At 33.3% G+C, this 11,048-nt stretch overlaps 1 protein-coding gene across 1 annotated transcript; it reads right to left on the bottom strand.

Annotated features, from left to right (window-relative positions):
- Positions 1-345: 345 nt before the first annotated feature.
- Positions 346-10,551, bottom strand: LOC134239387 (tubby protein homolog). The gene is made up of 8 exons (XM_062721562.1): positions 10,154-10,551; positions 9,449-9,646; positions 7,192-7,304; positions 4,581-4,680; positions 3,686-3,784; positions 2,278-2,365; positions 1,116-1,199; positions 346-754 (listed from the first exon to the last, which is right to left on the bottom strand). The coding sequence occupies exons 1-8, from the start codon at positions 10,544-10,546 to the stop codon at positions 627-629; spliced, it is 1,203 nt and encodes a 400-aa protein (XP_062577546.1). The 5' UTR covers positions 10,547-10,551; the 3' UTR covers positions 346-626.
- Positions 10,552-11,048: the final 497 nt, after the last annotated feature.

Here is an 11,048-nt window from a genome sequence, read left to right as displayed (position 1 = left end):
TTTCACACACTATATAATTAATAGAGCCCCGTCCTAACACCAGAACCCCTGACCCTAGGGCCATAAAATTCACAATTTTGGAAAAGGTACTCTTGCTCGTCATAACTATATACTTAGTTTATATAATACCCAGGAGCAGAGAAGAAGATTTTCAAAGAAATAATGTATTGTCACTATATAATCTATATAGCCCCCCCCCCCCAGCACCAGAACCCCTGACCCTGGAGCCATGAATTTCACAATTTTGGTAGAGGACTCGCTGATTAAATTCATGCCAACAGTTTGCCTGCTTGATGTTCAGGAGTAAAGAAGAAGATTTTTAAATATTTCATTAATTTTAGTGGTCAGACCCCACGGAGCAGGGGCAATAAAAATTTACAATTTATGTTTCCCTTCATCCATAGATGCTGTATACCAAATCTGGTAGAAATTGGTTCAGCGGTTTTAGAGAAGAAGCTGAAAATGTTCAAATGTTATCACACAATGCACGACGGGGACGACAACGGACGAAAACAGATAGCAATAGGTCACCTGAGTGACTTAGGTGACCTAAAAAGTGCAATTTCATAACTAAGACACATTCTAACTTTGGTGGGTGGTGTGGATATGTGGGGTAGGATTTATTCTCAGGCTAGTTTACTGTCAAAACTACTCAGTGCTATTCCAAAAGCTTGAACAGCACAGAGAGGGTAATTAAAATCCATGGTAAACACGTCTTTCGCCACTCGACCAAATTGCATCACAATGTATTTAACTGAAAGCAAAAAAATAAAAGAATAGAAAAATCAGATTCAGTAGAAATATTCGAGTAAGAATAAATAGTGCTTTTTTTCTTTAAAATAAATAACTTCTTCAAAAACATAACATTCTATTAAAAATTAATCTGCAACACTTCGATAATCATTGGTGAAATGAAAATATCATAATGAAATTCCTTTATAATATTCATCGGATATACATGTAAATGAACTCTCGCCTTCACAGTGCATGTATTCATGTCATTTAAAAAAGAAAAAAAATGATGACATTGACAAATAATTCCTCCTGATACCTAATCAATATTGCTGAGTGAAAAAAATTGAGTAAATTTACGGGCTTAAGCAGCATGTTCTTACCGTCATTGTCATGCACAATTCGGAAATTCTTCACAGAACCCTTGGTGACTCGTCCATGGAAATTTAGCACGTGTGATTGAATCTCTACAACAAAAAAGACACAAAAAATGTTTACATAGCTGTTACTTCAATAATATGACTGCTTTTCTTAAGTCACTTGAGTTTACTCATGTGATATGTTGCTCCCTGTTTTCGTCTGTCATCGTGTGTTGTGCGATTTGGGTTAAACATTTGAAACCACGTAACCAAAATTGGCATGTAGCAACTAGGAGTAACAGGGAGCAAATTCGTGATATTTTTTTCCTGGTTCCTGTGCCTTTTGTGCCTAAGGGGAAGGACAAAAGACACTAAATCATTTTTTAAAGTTATGGACATAATGAATAGCCACTGCTTCTGGGTTTTGAAGCAAGTACACTAAATGCTTACTTATGATAAAAGAGTGTCTCTTCCAAAATTGTGAATTTCCTGGCCCTTGGGCTAGCTAGGGGTGCTTGTGTTAGGGTGGGGATATAATGATTATTTAATGAAAATTCATTAATTCTTTGAAAATATTCTCCTCTGCTTCTTCCAAAATTGTCAAAATGTGACTCCAAGGTCAGAGGTCCTGAAGTAAGGACGGGACTCTTCTGATAATGTAGTAAATATGCATTTATTCTTTGAAAATCGTCTCCTCTGCTCCAGGATAAAATAAAACTGATAATCTAAGTATATAATTGTGAGGAGGGAGGGTGCCTCTTCCAAAATTGTATTAGATATGCCCTTCCCCCTGGCTTAGGGGTCTCTTGGGATGAGGGGCTTAAATATTCTTTACTTAAAATGAATTATTCCTTTGTAAATCTTCTACTCTGCCCCTTGGTATTAAGCAAACAAACTAAATACAAAGTTACGATAAGTAAGGGCGCATCTTTTAAAATTGAAATTTTCATGGCCCCTGGCTTGGTATTTGGGTGGGGCTATATTGATCATATAGCCAAGTGCATTAGCACTTTGCAAATATTCTTCTCTACCCTTTGTATTAAGGAACTCTAGTTGTGGATCTGGCAGTGAAAAGTGAAAAAAGGGTAAATTTTCATGAAATTTTGAGATCTGTAGTACAATTGATAACGATGTGTTGAAATATGTGTATTCCAATACTAAGCCGACTTTCATTCTGACGACATACCATTGTTCCAGACAGGGGTCCTGTTATGGAGTTCCACTATATTCTGCATATTTTTCCGTTTGTATCTGTTAATCAAGCCATCAGAATCCTGCAAAACAAAAAAAAATATTTATCCTTGTTGGAATCTTATTTGTAGTATAACGCATAGTCTGACAGGTGAATAAATTTCAAAACAAGGATTATCTATGGCCCGAATAATCCCACTAGATTGATTGTGAATGTCTGTTGAGCATGGCCGTCATGGTAGCTCAGTCGATAGAGCGCTCGCTCCATGTTGGGAAAGTCGTGAGTTCGAATCTCGGCAACGACTGATCTAAGTCGATAAAAATGGGTAGCAACTGTTTTTTCACAATGCGCTCAGCACCTTGAATTGAAAGTTGCGGGTCCTGCGCATAAGACCTTAAAACCGAGACCTCGTGTCACGGTAGACGTTGGCACGATAAGGATCCCTCACTGCACAATAACTGTAAGTGTTCAGAAAAGGTTAAAATTTAAAGCTCTTCAGTGGTTTCTGTATGAGTGAAATTTTCTCGAATTGAACGTTCTGCTGAGTATGTTTCACCTTTAATTAAATAACATTCAAGAATGAAATTATCAAATACCACCAAGAGTTAGTTAAAACACTTTATAAATACCGATAAGAGAAGCTAATTTAAAATTTCAATTTCCTTATTTATAAAGTTTTCATCTTCTCCCTCTATCTTAATTTCTATAACGTGTAGTATACTGTAAAAGCACAAAATATTCGTGGGGGATTAAATTTCTTTTATTTCGTTGTTAACAATTATCGACGAAAAAAAAATCCCACACGAAATTTTATTTGACTATACATTGAGTAGGGTTACTTTCAAAACAACGAAATTAAATACCAAAAAAAAAACTATTTTTGATGATACATCAACAAAATTTAATCCCAACAAAAATGTGTGATTCTACAGTATTTGATAACAGATTGTTTTAAATCCAAAAAGAATGTTTTAAGGATAAATTTAGAAAAGAATTGGTGGCTCATCTAGAATGTGTTTCGACTTTTATCCACTATGCAACTCAGAATTTGTGTACAAGCTCATAAATTAAACATTCTGAGAGTATTGCATGAGCAATTTTAGCCCCCCAACTTGCAAATGTATTTTGCATTCCAACATGAGTAAGAAGATCTTATTCCCTCAAAAATCAATGAAGTTAAATAAAATAAACTTGATCTGTAACTCCTCAAGGAACACTCATATTCAAACAGAAATCAGTTCAATATTTCCAATCAATAAGAAAGAAGCAGACAGAGGGATGAGGAGGAAACTTAAAGTTTCTTCCGGTTCTAACAGTATTGGACCAAAACTCTGACAAAGAGGATACACTTAACTTTTTTTCGATTCACACTAAGTCAGTTTTTTGTTTTCACGAGACTTACAGATCCTGGCTTGATGTCTACTCGTTTGTGATCTGAATTCATTCCTGGAATAATAATGGTCATTCTTCTGGGTCCCATAAAAGCTAAGACACTTGTTTCCTGCAAAACAATGAGTTATACTTTTCTGATTATTATTTTCTGATTAGTACTATTTCCTGAGTTTTCTCTTTGCCACTGTCTTTTTGAGCACAGTGTCATAGGCTGTGACTACATAGTTCGGCGGTTGAGACGTCATACCTAAGTGATTAAGAGATTGAAAAACGTTGAACATAGAATAAACTTAGAGTTTTAACCACATATGTGGAGAAACTTTTAGTCTCGTTCAGCCGGAATGTTCGTTTATTCTCCCCAACCTAACAATCTTGATAAACCACAGTTTCTTTTGAAGGGAAGGAAAATCTCGAGTTTTGTTACTCTTCTGATATTCTCTAACACCATGCAAATACAATTTTCATATCCTTTAAGACTGTGTCAGAATATAAATTTTATTTAATGAATAAAACATAGTAAGTATTTCACAGTTGAAAAGTCAAAAATACGAATGTGGAAGCCAGCAGTCGTGTTTATATTGTATTTTCACTTTTATTCTTATATAAGGCTGTGACATATATAAGAAAATTATTTATCATATAGTTAGTAGTAAATACACCGACTCTGCAAGGTGCGATACAGGTGACGTCACATTACCATATATCAAAAACCGGTTCGAAAATCGATATCACGTATTGAACTCACATATTAAGTATTTTAAATATATGATAGATATAATACTACATACTAAAATCCATGTCATATGTCATATCAGCCCTCGGGCCACATATCAATCCTTGGGCTTTCGACCTTTGGGCTGATATGGGTCCTCTCGGGCCACTCTATATATTCTCTATATTCTTACGTAAATAATTCCAACTAATTCTTTTCTCGCGTTTCCATAATTGCTTTTCGGGCTGTCACCATTGTCAAACAAAGTGAACTGTGTTCCTAATAAGTTGGTCCTACAAAGTACAATAAGGAATGTAAAATCCTGGAAAAGTAATTACATCAGGAACCTGTATAGTGAAGGATTACAAAACGTAATTTATGCACATCTTTTTATCTTGTGTCTATGTAAGAAATTTATGCAGAGACACCTCAGGAATATTATGCTACAATATATTTGTGAAAAGGGGGAAAATCAGATGTGTATACTTAAACATTCCTTGGAACTCTTGGAAAAATTGAAATTATTTTTTGAAAGAAAAATAACAACATGAAACGTACGACTTTTCAACTTTATATGCAACCATTACCCATGATATATTATAGCTGCAGAACTTTAGCTCCCCGAAAAAAAATATGTCAGACCAGAGAGCTCCAGTGCCACACATTGAAAAAAAAAACTGTGTATTTATTGGGCACATAAAGCGAAATTTCCCAATTTATTTCTCCATGTTTATAAACTGTCATCTCAAAATATTACATACTGTGTGTTCCTAACATATTATTCTTTCACTGTTTCCAAAATAAAAATTACTTATAATTGTTGTTAATAGCCCTCCTTGCCCTGAAACTGAAATCATCGGAAATTTCGTCTCTTTATACTGCCATTTTGGTTTCAAGATAATTCGGTCCGACACTCTTACTGCAGATGTCGACTATGAGAGTACTTGATATAGGAATAAGGAATTTTTTGAAATCTATATATTTTTCGCTTTGAAGTAAAAAGAAGTGCGAACGATAGTATTGTTCTCCCGCCTACCTCCAAGACAATTTTCAAAAGTTAACATATTTGAAGATTTTTTAATATTTTTTTTATAGATAAATATATGGATTTTCATAAAACATTACTTATTCGGGAAAACAAAGAGAGATAACTTTAAAATTTTGGTAAAACTTGTGCTTTTCACTATAGAAATCAACGGAAAATGGAAAAAATTTTAAAAACATCTTTCCCCCCGTGTCATAAAAATTCCTTTTTACAGGTAATATGGAATGTTATTTCACAAATTCATATCAAAGCTTTTTGTGTGACGCGGGGGGAACATATGTTTATTGACAAAAGCGATAAAAATGCTAATTTTCCACCAATTTGAAAGCAATGTACAACGGAAACAGTCTATTTTATTGATATATTTATGTTTTACTTATTTGCCTAAAACATAAGAAAAGATATAAGGAACATTTAATCATATCCAAGACTATTTCAAAAAATGGTGATGCTTGAAAACTCCGATTTCAATGGAAAATATCGTCTACCCCCCTTTTTTGAAGAGCTGGAATTATGGATAACATACTGTTTAGCACTGGTATGAAGACAACTCATCAATAACCATTGAACTGTTCTTTGTATTAAACAAACATTTTATGGCCAAACTGCTATTTATATTAAATTCAATGGTTACAAAATGAAGGCGGGAATCGGAGTTAGCTTGCGTGTTTCTTTGGAAGAATTGATCCAGAACTAAGCGCAACTTTTTGTGCCCAATAGTTATACAGTTTTTACAATTTGTGGAACTGTAGCTTTCTGGTCTCTCATTATATTTTGTCTGCGAGCTACAGTTCTCCAGCTAGATAAATTAAAGCCCTGTCATTTTTATATCAATGGCAGCTGCTTTTTTAATGAGAAATGAACCTCGTAGATAAACTTACATTGTCAGTAGTCATTTGCAAAATTACTTTGTTTAAAAGCAATCTGATTGAACCACAAGTACTCTGGAGTTGATATTAAAAAGGTTCTTGAGTTTCTAATTGACAATGTCTTTGTGTTTTTTAACAATCTTTTTGAATTCCCATGGTAACTAATCGCGCACCGTTATCAACCTATTTTGTATTCATATAAAACAGAATTTATTCAAAATCTAATGGTTACAATAAAGCTTTATGATAAACTCAATGATTTTAACTTTATAATCGTCAACTTCCTACATTATGCAGCAATAATCCAACATCACTGGCATAAGGCATCGAATGCCTTCGATGCGTAAGAGAGATACTCTAAGTATGAACAATTTCTAAAATGAAGTAAATTATTGACAAACAATTGATGAAAAGGAATATCAGGAATCTCGTATAAAGTCATAATTTTGTAAGTTCTATGTCGAGACAATGATTTTGTAAGCAAATATACAATTTATCGTTAACTCATATCTGAGTGGTGTTTCCCTATTTGAAAAGGGGCTTGGGGGTCTGTGTTTGCTCTGCTCCTAACTTGTATTGTGTAATGGACTTTTGGGCTTGGTTACTGTTTGTTATTTCTAAAATTTCCTATATGGGAAATCAATTACTACCGTACAGTTCGACAAATTCTTATGACACTTTACATAAGTGACATCATTATTATTTAGAATTAATGAAAACGAATTTATTAAATCTTTGAAAGACAAAAATGTTCTCAAACAGGACATTTTCACCAGAGGACAGGAATATAATTATGGGAAAAATAAGTTCCTGCAGATAAAAAGTGTTTGCTATATAATCAACAGTATATCAAACTTTTGTAAGTTTTTGACAAGGGAGGTAAGTGTTACCTGAGTTTTCCTACGTAGGCCTTGCCTCCCCTTGACAGATCTGTAGGGTCGGTGGAGATCAGGTAGTTTGAGGTTTTACTCTTCTTCCTCTTCCTACCAGCCAGTAAAAACACCTAAAAATACCTTTATTTTTAAAAGTATCTACATTTAAGTACCGGGTATGCACAAGGGAAATCCTTTTAATGAAACTGTGATCATCCAAACCTATATTAATTTAGTAAACTTCAAATCCGTACTCTTAATTTTGCAACTCTGTGATCGATACAAATCAAGTGGTTTAAGAGATGAATAGGAACCGAATTCTGTTTATATGTAAACATATCAGACTGCTTGAGGCCCGTAACGGCAAATAACATTGACACAGACATAAATTATTATACCCCCGCTTGAAAAGCGGTAGGGTATTTAGTAATCGGTATGTCCGTCCGTCTGTCCGTCCGTCCGTTTCACAGAATCTTGATTACATACTACCATTGTGCACCTCCTATTTTACTTTTTGATCTGACACATATTTTGGATTTTTCAGATAAAAACATGGACACTGACATTATATTCATATGGGAGGTGGGGGATATTATTAAGAGAGCTCAAAGTACCTCTAGTTTATTTATTGCAACAATTCAAATCTCCTTCATACATACAAGCTGGCATTGGTAAAGCTCGCCACTTTCGCGCTATGACGTTAAACGTTACTTGGTTAACAATGATATGAATTTTTGTTCTCAACTTATTCTACTTAAAAACAATTTTTCATGTGGTAGGGAATACTTTTTTGTTAACATAAAAACCCACTCAATATGTTTTGCCTGCGTGGCGCAGGTGTTAGAGCATCTGCTCTCGAGTCGCGGAACAAAGAGCTGATCCTTTTGTCGCAAGATCAATTCCAAAGTGGGACGTGGTTAACGGTTCTTCGGATGAGATCGTATAAACCGAGGTCCCATGTCGAAGAAGATGCTGACACAGAATAAGATCTCTCACTGCTCAATTGATCTAGCTTCATAGGAATAAGTTTAAAGTCGTTCACTGGCGGGTCAAATTATGACGCCATTTTTTTCCTACGCAAAGTTATACAAGATATTTAAGAAAAAACTTCGGTGCAAGGGCATATCCTGTTTATTCGACTTTAATTATGTATAGAAAAAAAGTGAAAATTGCTGCAACCACTATTGAAATAACGACCACTATTGAAATAATTATATCAATAGTGGTTGAGAGTGCATTTCAATAGCAAACATAGTTAGTAACCACTATTGAAATACGACCGCTATTGAAATAATTATTTCGATAGTGGATAAGATTCATTTCAATAACAAACATAGGTTCCAACCACTATTGAAATAATATTCACTTTTGAAATAAAGATTTCAATATGGATTAAATTATGGTTTTAGTTTTAAAGTATTATCAATAACAATCAAAATATTTATTATAAACACTTTTGAAATTATTATTTTAATAACTATCTAAATTTTCATTTAAGGACAGATGATACAAATGAAATATGGATGCCTGAATTGTTATATATTTTTTGGTCCGATTTCATTGAAAATGATGCAAATAATAAATTTCTAGAATATAAAGAAATTGTAAACCTCCTTTGAAGTTCTTAGAAGTTCAAAATTCTGTCTCACTAAAACAATCCTTATTAATTTATTCATTCCAAATCCAATTTTTGTGAAATTTTGGAGACAAAATTAAAAATTACGCTGTGATACTTTTCTTTCAATACTGGTCGTATTTCAATAGCTGAAACCTATGGTTATCATATTGAAAGCGCTCTTTCCACTATTAAATAATTATTTCAATAGTGCTCGTATTTCAATATTGGTTGAAACCTATGGTTATTATATTGAAATGCACTCTCACCCACCATTGATATAATTATTTCAATAGTGGTCGTATTTCAATAGTGGTTACTAACTATGTTTGCTATTGAAATGCACTCTCAGCCACTATTGATATAATTATTTCAATAGTGGTCATATTTCATTAGTGGTTACTGACAATGTTTGCTATTGAAATGCACTCTCAACCACTATTGATATAATTATTTCAATAGTGGTTGTTATTTCAATAGTGGTTGCAACAAAGGTCTATACTTATCCTCATTTAACTTTCGTAAAATTGTTTACCTAAGAATACATTATATACTCGTATAATAAGTTACTCAAGACAATCAGACTAATTTAAATATAACAGTTAGGAAGATTTGATTAGTCTGATATATTTGAACATCATCCAATAAATGGTATCTAACCTCTTTGCCATCAGCTTTTTCCAAAAGAAGAAAGTATGTTGGAGAAGATCTACCATTAGCTTTCTTGTCTCGTATGATCTTACACTCCATTACATGACCTTGAGGCGCTGGTCTCAGCACAAAACTATTAAAGTTATTGGGTTCTAGTGCTTCTTCTCGAGCCATTGCACATTTTGCAACATCTTCCTGGACATTGATCTTGTAAAAATATTGATAAATATTAAACTAAATACTCATTATTTCATTAAAAAAAATTTTAAATGTATGGAATCCATTTATATTATTCACTATAACTTTACTCACATTGCTGTATTAAGAAAAAACGTTTGTGCTAAATTCATGTAGTAGTACGTTAAATATCATAATTTTTAAAACCTAAGTGCTAGGGTTTCCATATTTATCCTGATATGCTTGTTAAAACTGGCAAAAGTTTTTATTATATGGAGGATTTAATAGTAAAAAAAAAAAATCAAAATTCAACATTTCATTTTACTGAAAGATTTCAGTCAAACTTATTTCTCAGTGATCTAGTTTAAGTTCTCGCATTCTTCTGAAATCATTAAATAAGCGTAAAGAAAGAGGTGGAATCCGCTTCTAAGCTTACAAGGCACATCGACTTTTCTTTGATGGAATATTTCTGTCTGTCTATAATCATTCTTAAGTAAGAAGAATTTAATTATAGATTAATAAATACCAAATACATACCGTCTGATATTCTGATGGCATATATTCGTAAAGGGAATCGTAGACATGGAAATCTTCATCTCGACAGATTTGAGTATAATTTGATTCTGAGTCGGTAAATATATGTCCCCGATGTTCTACTTCTGATGCACATTTTGAACATACTGGAGTTTGACATTCATCACATTCATCACAGAACATGTCCAATTCTTTAGTGGGGTGGATTTTGCATTTCTCCACAGGAAGTTGCCGTTTGCGCTGTTGGTAAAGGACCACCCCATGGTTCTTGTTTTCTGGACTTTTCAGATGCTCATCTCTGCACTGTTCACAAAATTTTTGATGACAAGGATTGCAATAAAATTCACAATTTCCCTCACAATTTTTAGTGTCACACTCTAAAATATGTTGGGCCATTCTTGGAATATCCATTTTATGGAAAGCCATCTGAAATTATTAGAGTTTTTTTTATATACTAACAGTGAAAAAGTTAAAAGGGAATTGCAACGGGAATTGCAACGGGCAAAGGGTTGCAACCTTCTCTCTGTTTTTGGTTTTTAAAAAAGACGTGAAAGAGATAGAGAATTCTTTATATATATGCGAATGAATTTTTAATAAATATCAAATTTTTTCAGGACTATTAAATCATTCTAATTTTTAAGCTTATCCCGAGAAGAAAGGCATCAACTCATATACTTCATATACTCAGGATAACATGTTTCTTGCTTTTTGGCCCTTTTGTTATCACCATTTCCTTTTTAACATGTACATTGTTTTAATATTTAAACTAGTAATTATTGACCGGGCTACTTTTGCCATGTAATTAGTCATACTTGTATATGTATCACGTGACTAGTAAACATTGTTTTAATCGTATAATGTATACTTTAACAAGTTTATTGTTCGTATAATTATGATC

Source organism: Saccostrea cucullata, unplaced genomic scaffold (genome assembly GCF_032062105.1).
Source record: "Saccostrea cucullata isolate Sc308-1 unplaced genomic scaffold, CSIRO_AGI_Scuc_v1 ctg5838, whole genome shotgun sequence".
In the NCBI taxonomy this organism is placed as follows: Eukaryota; Metazoa; Mollusca; class Bivalvia; order Ostreida; family Ostreidae; genus Saccostrea; species Saccostrea cuccullata.
Note: the sequence above shows the minus strand (reverse complement) of the source record. Positions and strands in the feature narration are given on the sequence as shown.